Raw genomic sequence first — 14,616 nt, forward strand, 5'->3', positions numbered from 1 at the left:
ATACTTTTGTTTACCTCAGAGCTTGTTCTAAAGATGTATTCCTTGTAACATGCTGTTCTCTTTATAGTGAGGCGTTTAATATGCACCATTAACAACATATTGTACACAAAAGGAAAAAACCAACATATGGTGTTGATGTAAAATATTAGATGTAGTCCTAGATTTGCATTGGAATCTTCAGCTTTAATCACCAAACATTTCATTATCCTTCAAACAACCTATAATATATTCTACAAGGAATATACTATATCTATGGACAGTTTTTTTTAAAGACTTGAGGTTTAGGAATTAGCAAACACTTTGTATTTTTTTTATCTTGATGCACATATAAAAATATATTCTGGGGCTTGGTGGTGCCCTTTGATTTTTTTTGGCTGTGGAATGAGGGTAGTCTCTACACTGCTGTCACAATCGCTCATTTAGTTTGTCAAAAGCAACACTGCTGGCAACCATAGCAACAATCTCCCGACTGGGTTCCTAGTGAGGCCAGGCAGAGACTGGCTGGACTGATCCATATTCTCCATGGTTCATTTCTCAGCAACATCTGATTCAGGTACAATACGCAAAAAGACAGATGCCATCAATTTACAGGACACTTGGTGGAGATGACATAGAAATCGTTTGTTTAAGGAAAAAATAAAAAAGGTAAAAATTTGGACCCACCAAAATTTAAATTTTAATATGATAAAAATAATGTTTTTCCTTGTAGCTATACTGTTTATACGAAGTGCATAAACAGCAAAGGAATAGCCCTTTTAAAGTCAGTCACTGTAAACCTACCAGAACCAAAATGTTAAAAGAGTAATGAAAGAAGATGCTTAAGTTCCAAAGAAACATACTGTAATTGCAGTGAAATAGGCAGTGTTTTGGAGTACATTTATTGTTTTAATTGTTTTTAGTTGAACAAATGCATCAACTGATTATAAATGTTCCATCTTTGTGCAGTCATGACAATACGTAATTTTAGTTTATTTTAGAAATGTGTGTGATGTTTTTTTCAAATTACAATATGACTCATTTATATACTATATATCTATTAAGTGAACAAGGTCAACATGGTTATGTAATTCAGCTTAAAATGGCTTCTTAGCAGAGCTGAGATGGAGATGAATATATAATCCGTTAGGTAACTATAGTATGTAATTTGAACCCTAGGACACATGGCCCATATTTTATTGATACAAAATTATATTTAATGATCAATACTTTTACTAGCATTAAATAAGGAGGTACAACTGCTTTTCAATCAAGAAACCCTAAAAAAAAGCATTACCTTTTCAGATTCAAAGTTTCAACTGTTCATACACAATGCTCAAAACAGTCCTGCCCATAAGCAATCTTTAAAAGGTCTACTGTACTTTACAGCTTGCCCACACCATTTACTGTTTACTGTGACCTCAGAGATGAAGGCAACCCACCAACTCAAAGGTTCTCTTAAAAGAACTATCTGGGTAAGGCATTGTTTTAAGATGATAGTTATTGGTATCTAGCTAGGGTTGTAGAGACATTTCAGTTTTGTAAAGCCCAGCTGATATTGTTAAAAATCCAAATTGCCTTTCTATTTTTAAAATGAGCGTTTTCATTACCAGTTCCTAGTGATTGCCCCATTAAAACTTTGTCATATTAAGCGGATTTACATCAGTACATGGGCGGCACAGTTGTGCAATGGTTAATATTGCTGCCTTGCAAGACTGAGGCCCTGGATTTACAGTAGTTCCAGACCTGGGGTACTATCTGTGTGGAGTTTATGTGTTCTCTACATGTTTGTATGGTTTCCTCCCATAGTCCAAAAGCATACTGGTACAGTAGGTTAATTGGCTTCTTGGTAGGAGTGTCTGTGTCTGCCCTTTGATGGACTGATGCCCCATCAAGGGTGTATCTTTCCTTGCGCTTGTTGCTTGATTAGGCTCTGAACTGGATGAAGCGGTTAGGAACTAGATGGATGGAAATCAGTACATAGAGCCGTACATAGACAGACTGTGAAGTACTTCAATAACATCTTCAGTCTAAAAAGACAGGTTTGTCTGCACATTAAATTTCTCTTTAACATAGGAAAGAAAGCCAACATTACCACTTTGATAAAACATAATGATGAGACATTTTGGCCATAACCTGCAAATGATTTCATATACTGTATCACTTAATAATTTTGAAATACGTTAAACAAGCATAGTATGGGTTGTACAGAAAAAAATGTTTTTCATGATAGTAAAAATAGACAAGTAATAGACGAGATTAACTGTTTGAATAAGAAGACACTACTTACTGTACATCTGTAAAAAATAAATCGTTATGACTAAAACCTGTGAGAAAGTTCATTTAAAGGGGAACTGCAATGCTATTTTTATATTCTGGTTTTAGAAAGAATCAGCATTGATGAGTGCATTTCAAACCACATTAAAAGCAAAATGTATACAGTAACTTGGAAAACCTCCAAACAGACTAAATGTCCAGGTATGTGCAGCGCCATATTCTGCGAATTAAAAACGACTCAACAAAACTTTCGGTTATGTGAAGCGTTCCTATTACATTCTAAAGAAGCAGGCTTGTGATTACATCTCTTTTAATCCGATACATGTAATTTACTTGTTAACTCTGTGTGCAGATCACATTAGAATCTTTCTGCAGTGAAATATCAGCTGCACAATTTATACTTACTGTAATTCACTAGTAGATCGCATTACATTGGTTATTACTGCGAGCAGCAAGCAGGAACGGCCGCATCAAGGCACAATTCGTGGGAACTCTCTCTCTCGCCAATGCGAGGGGTTTGGGACAACATTGCGACTAACAGTACTTTCTCAAAGTTTAGAATTTTGTGCTTCATTCGAAATTTGACATTTTTTTCTCTACTGTTACTTAATTTATTTTGTTACCGAGATTGAATAACTAATGGGATTGAGTTCCATAGTTGAGAAGTCACGTCTTTGGATCTCGGTGATGTCAGTTGCTGTTTGTGATGTGTTTATACACTAGTCAGCTTGCAGTGTTATCACAGAGTTGTATCACTCCTCCAGTCAATTCTAGCTTCACTATGATTAAGCATTGAGAGAGTGGCAAGCTGTATTCATTAACAAGCAGTGAGTGATATCTCACTGGAGGATTTTATAAAGAAAATGAATTGCTGACTTAAAACAGTATAAAGTCAGTTCTGTCATGCCTTTTGTAACTGGGATTTCTTAAAGATGGAGCACAGTTGGCAGAGGCAGAAAGCTGCTGGGGGTAGGATTGGGATTAACCAGCCAGGGTTCTCTTATAACTTTTGAAACAGTGACAGTATTTTTTTTCCCTGTGGGGGATGAGGAGTCATTGCAATCAGAACTGAGACATAAAGAAACTATTGGCGATTCCAAATTTAGAATATTAAATCTAAACAAAAATTAAAAGTGAGATCTATAAATTCAATTACAGCATGTTTTTGTAATAAAGAATCATTCCTGTATTTTAACTGATGTAATTCATATTTATATTCAGATTCACTTACAGTATCCCTTATAACCCGTAATACATTAGTATGATGTCAATATTTAGTGACCTCTGCTAATAGATATTAGACATTTGTGATTTATTTATTTTTTATGAGCATGGAAATGATTACTTCACTGTTAACAACTTATACTGTACCATGTGATTTTTAAGCCTTAAGATCAGGTTTTACCAACATTTCTGAGAAAGTCATACCCCAACTCCTATAATCATGAACACAGGACCTTCCTTCCCAGTGTTCTTTGCTCAAGTGCCCCTCTGATGACCCCACGTCACTGTCCACACAGCAGCTTTGTCTTGTCTGTAGAGGACTCTGACCGCATCATCCACATGGCCAGGCCGGACTCCCTTGAGCCAAGTGGAGTTGAAGCCAGCACAAGTTTTTAAATCTTCTAACTCAAACTAATAAATTGCTGTGTTGTTGTTTCATCTCCTGAATGTCATAAAGAGAATGGTGCAAAACCATAGAAGTGTGAAAACATTCATGCATAGTTATTCAGTTATTCAGGAGATGAATATACTGTTGATATTATATAAACTGTTCTGAACATTTACACAAACGAAAGGCAGTCCATGGATACTAAATTTGGCTACACAGCTCGAGTGAAAGGAAAGACACAGAGCTGTGGAAACTCACCACAGTAAATCCTTATTAAGGTTAACTGTTACAAAGCACATCTGCTAGTGTGAGTTACGTATTACAGCTAATCTTTTTGAAGCACAATGCTCAAGCTAATAGAAGATCCATACTTTTCTTCTTATATAACCATCATTACTCCCAGATTGAATTATTATTGAATAGACAACAAAAGAACCGTTAGAGAATCTTCTTTAAGGCTTAATAAGAATGATGAAATTCTGTGACCACATGCATGAAAACAAATGCAAAGTAGACTAGGGAGTTAGAAACTGTGAAATGATTCTTTTGAATGAAACGCTTACTTGAGGGTTTTACAATTACTTGATGTAAATTAAAACACACAATCTCTAATGGAAAACATTTACCGCTTGTTTATCTCATGTTTTTTATGGTTATGTGTATAGTATGTATGTAGAATGATTCGAGATGTTTTATTTACATATTAGCCAAATGTAACTGTTTGGAACTCATATGGTGGACTAAGACTTTAGGATTTTTAGATTCTAAAATCAGTACTGTAAATGCAACTTTTCACTGGCATTTCTCACAAAACTTTGATAGTTTGAAAAAGGAAAACCACGAAGCACTCTTGAAATTTCTATTATTTTAAATATTAGTGAAACTGTAGTATAAGAGAAGAAAGCTTTGTACATGGATTCCTATGACTGAACTGGACAGTTATTCAGTTACCACTTAATAATAATGTTATTAGAGTTTTTGGAAGATAAAATCTGAAACCTGGTTTCTCCTGTGTTATCGCTCTCTCTTTGTCCCACCTCCTCTTTACTCTCTTTCTAACGTTTTTTTATTGAATTTTGCAAACTGAGCCCAACATGGTTTTTGTATGCAACAGATGTAATGTGATGAAAAAAGCCACATGCTGAGCAGTACTTTTGAGGGAGTTATTATAAAACGGTGCTCTGAATCTGTCTAAACGTTTTAATGACTAGATTCCAAATCTGTAGGTGGTGTTGAATATCTCTTCAGTTGAATTCAGCCACAGTACACCTGCCTTCTTTCTGAAGATAAACCAGCAAGGGGTCTCCATTAAGAAGGACCTTTGCTTTTTATAGAACAAACAAAACTGCAGATGAGTGTTATTTTTGGAATGGTCTGTTCCACTTTTTAGAAAAATGAAAGAGGAAAAAGCACATAAAGCATGTCCTTCTAATTGACTGCTTATTATGTTTTGGTTAAAAATCCAAGAAGGATTTGGTTTTATAATTGTGGTTTATATAATTACTAAATTATTTTATTTTTTTATAATCTTATTTTATTTTTGATACTATAGGTAGGGACCGGACCTATGACATCATACTGCTAATAATATAATATCTTTAATTTTAGTAGTTAGATCAAGCCCTGTCTAAGGCAGATAAAAGGCATGATAAGAAAAGTGAGCTTTATTAGGGTACTCATCTGGCACTAAGGACGGTGCTGTTGGACCTCCCTCTTTTTAGTGAAGAATGAGCTAGGGAGCTGCAGCAAGGTTGAAGATGGAGAGGGATGAAAAAATTAAACACTTTAAAACTGAGTTGGCAAAAAAAACGTAAAATTTACCTGTAAGTACGTGGATCTGGGTGAGTTTAGGTTTGGTAATACTCCATTTGTAAGGCTGTTGTGCTCAGAAAGCACTACAATAGAATGCCTTCTGAAAGTGTTCACATCCTTCCAGCAATGTCCAATTTTACGTGTACATATTTTTTAAAGTGAATATTATTTTTGAGTGTTGAAACTGAATATCTTTATGGGTGAATAATGTTAAATGTCAGCAATGCAATATATAAAACAACTTACACCAAGGCACTGTACTTGTAAATATACAGTACATCACAGAATATAACCAAGACTCAAGTGAATTCCATGCATATAGTCTGGACATTTCTCAATTACACTGTCTTCACAGGTTTTCTGAACCCACCCACAAATATTAATTAATTATGATCAGTTACAGAATATCTAGTTTTTGTCTAATACTAGCTTCAGTCTTTCAGTTTTGAAGGATTCATTTTGTTGCATCTTAAACAAAGATTAAGTTTAGTTTTGCTGCATGTCAATGTGTTTTTCCTCCTTCAGAGTACAGTAGCAGTTGTCAAACTGTGGGGTGCACACCTTCCAAGGGTGTGTGGGATGAATCAATGCAAAAAAAACCATATACAAACCTGTAAACCAGTTTGCCACAACCAAACCAGTATTACATGAGTACTAGGAGATATCATTAGTTAATACTTGTTCATCTTTTGTAAAAGTTATCATCTGTAAATGTAATGCAACACTATGTACTGCTTACAAAAAAAAAACCTAAATCAACCCCTTTGCTCTGAGGCTTGTTATATTATTTGTATGGCTTTTGTTGAGGAGTTGAAGATAGTTCATAGATACCTGTACACCATTGCCATGATTCCAAAGTGAAGCAACAACCTTTGCAATTTGCAACTTTCAAACAATGTGCAGGAGTGGAGCAAGCAGGCAGATACTTTGAAAGAGCACATTGGCTTCACTCAGAGCAATCTCAATACTTTCTCTCACACCAGCATCTTCTCCTCCACTTCTGTGCTTTCTGGCATCTATTATTCAAAAGCTCTTACTTTTCATGGTTCTAGGCGGCTGAATAAGTGCTGTTGATTGCTAATGGTCTGATCTTCAGCCTGAGACAACCCACCCATTGCAGCCTCTTTAAGCTGATTAGGATGCCTCCATATAGTTACAGCTGAGTCTGTTACATTTGAGCTAACTGAGATTCCCAGAATTACCCTGTGTGAGGGATTATTCACAAGATATTTTTAGTAAACAACAACCATAATCTTCCCCTGTTTACTCCAGATTTTGTGCCTATAAGGTGAACATAATGCTAAACTGTGCAGTATATACAGGTCAGTCTATTACTGTCATGGCCTATAAATACAGAGACCTTAAAATATAGCCTTCATTGAGGTCATCCATGAAAATACCAATGATTAACAGTAATAAATGTTTTAATTTAAGTGTATTGTTGGGATCTGCATTATTTGAAATTTGCATTATCTGAAACTTCAGATTGTTCAGAATTCTACTTTACAAGGTACCAGAATAAAGCTTTATGCCCAGAGGAGGAACTGCTTGGAGTTGAGAAGCATCTTAAAAAGGAAGGAGAGTGGAGATTGATGAGAACTGAGCAGGGGAATATTAACTGTAATTATATGCAGAAAAATATCTTAATGTATAGTAGACATTAATTATAATGCACATCAAATATTTCACATTTGCTTAAAAATATATTCCATGAAGCCAAATACAAAATCAGCTTTAGTCAATTTAAAGCACTGAGACAAAAGCCATTCAATTTTTCTTGGGATATCGTAATACAGGCTGCCAGTCCTTCATTCAAAAAATTATGCATTTAGTTTTTGTTCCACTACAGAAGCTTTGTGTCTCTCAGATCACCAAAGTTTGAACAAAAAACAGTTAAACTGGAGAGCTGAGTCTGGTGCAAAACCATGCTCGTATTAAACATCAGATTAGAAATATGTCATGTGTGTAATTGAACAGGAGGTTGGTTTGTTTTGCTGGAGTAATGGGGCCAACTATATTGCACCTGTCAAGTGAAGTCTTGTGCTAATGTGGATCACCAGTGTTGACTGATTCTTAAGTGGAAATGGAAATTTATTTTTAGAATGGCCAATTGGATAGTTCATAAGACCAACCACCTGAACATGGAATGCAAAAATCTAAGACACCCTGCTAATAAACCATCATCATAATAAGTAAACTTCACTGCATGATTCCCTCAGCTGACATTAAATGCTTAGCTAACATCTTAATTCCAAGAAGTTTCCTCATTGATAATATTTAAATCAGTGTTTCAATAAGTTACAGTTGATAAAGGTTTGTATTAAACCCCTAAAGAAAAGTACAGAGGATACCATTCCTTATGTTTTGCTACTAAAATCTAAAAGTACCTTTCCCCCCTTTTGGCATGCATTGCAGAACAGAGAAGAAGACAAAATAAGAAGAATTTGACAAATGAGACTGAGACTTCAAGTCTTGAAATATGCAAAGTCCATCCTCATTAAGAAATATGGCGTATTGCAAATGTATTTGTTCCTACATTGTATAAAAAAGAGGAAAAATGACATGTAAGAAGTTTATCCATTCATTTTCAATAAAGGTTCAGGCCAGTACAAGATAACTGTGAGCAAGAAGCAAGAATCTAGCACCTAGCAGACAGCAGTCTGCCAAACCTTGCAGACAGTGCAGGTAAAATGGCACCCTTAATGGCATGCCACTCTATTGCACAAAAAACAGACATACTTGCATTATTTTGAAATGGCGATCAACCTTGGCATCATGGCTAGGAAACCATGCATATAACAAAAACATGACCACAGAGGGAACACATGCACTCTGCTCAGGAGGGATCTCAGTCCCACATTGAACTCAGGACCCAAATAGGAGAATGGGAATACCACGTCTTATCGGAATCTTGTGAATTTTATATTAAATACCGAGTTGTAATAAGCGTATGAATTTCCTAGTTTTCCTAGTTCAATTAAGTTGTTAAAAATATTATTTTTCTTAAACTTTTCAGCTAAATGCAGTATCATGAATCTGTGATTAGTAGATATGGATAAATGTGGTGGGTTAACTCTGTGAAAGTTGCATTGTGGGAAACTGTTTTTTTACAAAACAGGAAAAGATAGTCACTTGTGGATAGATTGTGACTGATAAAATGCTGAAAGGTGAAGGTAACATCTACACAGATCTTCCTATAATATTGTGTGTTTGAAACGTATTCATTATTTAAAATAAATGATTTACCTTGTGAAAAACATACAACATTTTGCAGTTAGAGGCTGTCATTAGTACTGAATCAGCAGCATTTCTATTCCTGCACTACATCTGGATATCTTTACATTACTGCTTTGATGTATACAATAAGGTGACATAAAATATGCTTTTTAAGATTGAACCCAATTTTGATATCTTTATTATGTGAAACTGATTCATTTGAAAGCACATCCATCTGGTATGCAAAATACTGTAGGTAGGTAACTAGTAAGAAACATAATAACTGTGACAATTGAGGAAGTGTTAAACTGTGTTTCTTTCCCATAGCCATTATGCTTTCTTCTGAATCACATCCTGGTTTTGTCCTGATACAGTATCTCCATAACAACTATGTTTCTATAAATGTCATCATCACATTGCCAATGAATAACATATGGCAGTTTTTAAAATTATATAACTTGGACTCTTTTCTTTCAGAACACTTTCTATCTGTGCATTTCTCAAACACGAAAGCGGGTAATGAAAGCATTCATTTTATAGTTAAGCATTTGTCCTTCAAGTGTCCTCAATGAACTAGCTTGTTGCTAGGAAATTTCATTACGCAGAAGAACTGTCCACCAAATTCTAAATCACATTTTAACACAAGGTGATTCATGTTTGTGATTAAGATATGTAGGCAAAATAACTTTAAAAGATATTTTTAATTTGTCAGACATTTCAATTGTAAAATGTGCTTAATTTAAAGATGTGTGAGTACCTTCTTAATGAAATTGGAAAACTTAGTTTTTACCTGTTCAACCACTTTAAAAAGTGAAGTAGTCTTTCCTCTTCCTTCAAAGTTTACACATTCTTTTACTGCCTAATTAAGGATAGTTTTGCAATGCACACTGTTCAAGGTTATAGTGCATTTTAAGAATAAGCAGTTGCTATGAAAGTTGATAGTTGATCGATTCATATACTTCTTTTTCAGTGATCAGACCCACTATATGCCCCACTGACGATTTCTATGAATAAAGCCGGCTGTGTCTGCAACTTCAAATGTACATACAATAATCAAAACGCAATTAGAAATGCAGACTGTTCTATCTACACTTTTCAGCGCTGTAAAACGCTGAATACATTAATATGTATATTGCCGTTATTCAATTACATAGTTCTTATAAGAAACACCTTTTAATGTTATGGTATTTTTAAGAAAGAAATTACTGCAATGTCATCCTGATTATACACAGCGTTTAACAGTCCTGTTAGATTTAGTTGGTTTTCATGTATTTCAAAGTTAAAATACATGTAATTTGATTTTTTTATATGTACGATGCTAAACACGTATTTTTTGTGTTTTCGAGAAAGCAAATCCCTTAGAAGATTTATGATAGAAACAAGAATTGGAGAACGTACATAGTAGAATTAATTTGGCAATTGAGCTTTTTCACAGATGAGTGCGCTGTCTCATTCGCAACACTATGTATAGAAATCTTTATTGTTAAAGGTTACAAGGTATACTTCTGCAGTATTGCATTATACATTAATCTAGTCCACGCTTGATGTGGATGATACACGTTTACTAATGTATCAGTTGCTATGGCTACGAAGGGAATGCGCCTGCAGTGTTGGATTATAAATTCCCCTGACCCAGCAACCGGGCTCCGCAGCTCTCTGTCAGAGTGACAGCTCAAACAGACTGCACCAAATTCCAGCCAATCAAGTTTGAGAACGGCGATGCCATGTGCTTTATTCACAAATTCAGTTTTTTTTTCCTTAATTCAAGTTTAGAGTTTAGTGCGTAGGCATGTAGTATGTAGGATCAGGCGCTTATTAGTGACACATTTCTGGAGGCGCAATAATATAGTCCATCTATAGTCTTTCTATAGTCCTTCTTTTTCACGCTTGGTTCCAAGGAAAAAGATAATTAAACATTGACGCATTTGGTCGGCTTTGTCACGAACTAGGAGCTGCTTTCAGAAAACAGAAAACAAAAGAATTGACTGAAAAATCGACTTTATCAAATGCTTTTATTAGATATAATTGTGGAGTTTCACAAAGTCACCGTAGATAGACTATACTACTACATTAGAATGATTATATATAACGCTGTGAAAATCCTGTGGAGCGCAGGGTGGCGATTGCTGAAATAATACTTGGATTAATATGAGTGGTTTTGTGAATTGCACGTTCCTCAATTAACGAATGTTATTATTATTGTAATTGTATTTACCGTCTTTTGTCTTGTCTGCTGTTCTGTATATACTGCACCTGAGAGACTAATGAGAAACACTTTCATTATACTATGAACCTGTGTAAGTATAATGACAAATGGTTTAATTGAATTGAAATTATAAGTGCATTCATTGAGAGTTCTGTCAAGATCTGTAGGTCTTATAATAATAATAATAATAATAATAAAGTAGGACTGTCAGGTAAACTGACTGAGCTACTACTGTAGGTTGTTTTCAGCACCAGGACCAGCTACTGCAAGTGAAGCACCCTGACAAATTCCAAGGACAGCCCTTAAATTCTTAAATTCACTGGGTCTTCTTACATTTAAGATGTCTTTTACTGGTCAGGTGTATGTTGGTGTTTTTGTTGAATGGATCATAGGTCACACAAATCTACACAGCACAAGAATATATCTATGTGAACATGGATCTCTCTGGGGGATGACGTGACCGAGAAAGGTTTAGTTTAAAAATGTTGCTGATTTCTAATTCATTTACTAGCGAAAAGAAGCAAGATGCAAATTGAAAATATAAGTCTTGGGAAGAACAAATTAGAACACTGAGGAGCAAAACAAGATAGATTTCAGTTGATTTAATTAAGGGATTTGATCTTTAAAAAGACGATGAACCACTGCTTTCTTGAACAGCTACAAATTGACATATTTACAATACTACTAGTTTCGTTCCAGTGTTTGGATAAAAGATCACAGGTTAGGCTTATTTTATTCATCAAACACATACATTTTATATGTGTGATTATTTAATCATAGCAGAATAATTAAACATTATAAATACAAAAGTACGTTAATAAACTTAATAAACAACAGATAACCCGCCTCTTTAAGGCTAAATATAATTAACGAGTTTAAATCTAATGTGTCTTGAACGTCATTGTTATATCTAAACACCGATCTTAGAAAATCGGTATTCAACACATAGACAAATCTATTAAACTGTGAGGTGTACTGCCAGATCTGTCATTAATAAATAGTGCACAATGACAAGGATACAGTTGCAGCATCCACATTCATGAAACTCACTTGTACATACACTCTAAATCATTTTGAATTTTTTAACAAAGTAAAAAATAAAATAAGAATTCAATATCATGGAACCAGATGTCATTAGTATTTATATATATATTTTTCTTAAATATACAATATAAAACAATACGTTTTATACTTTAACAATATTGGCACATAGGACGGTATAGTAACATTTCTTTGTAAAATTGTACATTCAAATAGCATGAGGTTCAACATAGTAATGTGCAATATGTCCGTTAAAGGCCAGCACCTTGGATAGCTCCATCTCCAACCCCAAACTTTAATACTGCTATTTCTCTTCCGTCTTCCTTTACAATTAAAATATTTATATAAATAAATTATCTAAACATTGACATACTAGCTAACATTTTATTTGCTCCACTGCAGCTCTGCATCGCCACCCATTTTAAAGCCACAATGAAGGTACAATTGGAATACACATTAGGCATGCATTTATTTACTCGTAACTGCCCCTTAATCTAACCCCAGTGTACTGTGATTCACAGTAGCAAGGGGGTATTTATTTTACACTGATTTACAACACGAAACATCTCTTGTCAGCAAAGGGATATCCCAGTCTCTTTTGATTCGAAGGCTCCAGTACACATTACCTGTTCGCTTTCACAGAATCTAGACCCTAAAACCAGCCTCCCGTTTCATGGGTGCAGCAGAATATTTCTCCTACTCTAACATTTGTTCTATACTTAGCGATCCAGATTGATAGTCCACTGTCCATTTGTTTCCCTAGTTCCTGCTTCGTTTTTCAGGTCCTGGAATACCTGAGTAAAGAAGTGTGGATCGGAATTGATCTGCAGCATTTTGGCACTCATTTTATCAATGACCTGCAGACATCTCTCCCAGAAGACCTCCTTGTTGGTCTCAACTAGAAAGGGTTTTAGAGGGTAAGATATCTCGTTACCCATGTACGAATAAGCCAAGTAGAGGCAGGTCAGGAAGGTGGCTTGAAGTTCATATTCACTGCTTATGTCGTCGCTCACGGCTTCTCTGCAAAGCAAGTAGACAAACACCAGGTTAGCGGGCGTGATGAAGCCTTGATCCTGCCATCCCTGAAGCAGGAGGGATCGGTCCACATTTCGGAACCACAGGATGATCTCGTTGGGGCTCAGCTCCTTGAGTTTAAAGCATCTCCTGCACATGAAATCGCCGAGGCAACGCAACAGCTCCCCTGTAGATGCCTGAACAATCACGCGTCTTGGAGAGATGAGAGAGCGATTGCTAGGCTGCTTCTGAACCGATATGAGCTGCTTTCCATTCTGTGAGACGTTTTGGGTTTGACTGGGATGTAGGCTCTGGTTGGGTACAGTAGGTACCGGTACCGCGAGGGGTCCGGACTTCTGGTCCCGATGTGACCCTTTCCGATCCGAGCCCGGCTGCTGCGATTTTTTCAGGTTTTCGTTATTTAGCTTTTCGACCGGGTTGTTGTTAGCCTGCGACGCTGGGGGGTTCGGATTAACTTTCTTAGCATTCTTTTTCTTAGCCGAGGCGGCCACCAGCCTTTTCCATGTAAGAGCCGAAATCAATACTGAGTGTCTCTTCAGACTCTTCTCTGTTTTGCCATTTTTGCTGTTAGGAATAGCCGCGTATCCTCCCACTGAGTCAGGCTTCTCGTCGAGAATGCCACCTTTTCCTGATGCCGGAGATAAAGAGAGGACCGTTCCCATTTTTTTTGTGATCAACCAACACCCTGTGGCCTTGATGTACGCTGTTTCTTGCCTTGCTTACTCCGACGTCTGTCACCCGACACAAATAAAATAGCTTTAAAGTCAGAGCCTCAGATTCAATTCCATTGATAATTAATTAGTCCACTGGATAGACAGTGGGGAGAGGCTGCGGGAAATCGGATGGAAGGCGCAGGCTGAGATTCCAGCAAGAGATGTGAGGCTCACAGCCACTCCTTCTGCAGCAACCCGCTGAACCCGCAGCTTCAGTCAGTGAGAGGAATGGGCTGGACTGAAAGATTCGTAGCCAGGCAAAAACAATCTGGATAAACCTGCAAACCGGGATAAGCCGCTCTGGTCTGATGAGTCAGCCAACCTGAAGACGATGCTTCAAGAATGACAGCCGCCTGTGCCAATCGCGAACAGCATTTTCCACACCATATCGTAATTTTACGGCAAGCAATTTATAGCATGCAACCGAATACAGCGTTCTATTTTCATGAACTCTTCGTGTTTTTAGTACACTTTTCTAGTTGTCTCGCAGAACGATCTAAGTTTACCACGTTCTCTGCTCGTATTGTTTAAAAACAGATTTGTAGCTACAGTATGACCCGTTTTTATTATTCAGTATAGAACGATAACTGTTGTACAAACATTAAAAAAATCAACAGTTACCCTAACTACGACAACTGATGCAGCAGAAAGCTATTGATGTAAACTGATTATTCTTTTATTTTTCTTCAAAACCGCAACGTTTCAGAACGCTCGAATCGTATTCTACG

The 14,616-nt window shown here is 36.2% G+C and overlaps 1 protein-coding gene across 1 annotated transcript; it reads right to left on the bottom strand.

Annotated features, from left to right (window-relative positions):
- Positions 1-11,686: 11,686 nt before the first annotated feature.
- cdk5r2b (cyclin dependent kinase 5, regulatory subunit 2b (p39)) lies at positions 11,687-14,148 on the bottom strand. Its single transcript, XM_088930638.1, has one exon. It carries the CDS (start codon positions 13,835-13,837, stop codon positions 12,860-12,862), a length of 978 nt encoding a protein of 325 aa, XP_088786764.1. The 5' UTR covers positions 13,838-14,148; the 3' UTR covers positions 11,687-12,859.
- Positions 14,149-14,616: the final 468 nt, after the last annotated feature.

Source organism: Atractosteus spatula, chromosome 13 (genome assembly GCF_055471065.1).
Source record: "Atractosteus spatula isolate fAtrSpa1 chromosome 13, fAtrSpa1.hap1, whole genome shotgun sequence".
Taxonomy (NCBI): Eukaryota; Metazoa; Chordata; class Actinopteri; order Semionotiformes; family Lepisosteidae; genus Atractosteus; species Atractosteus spatula.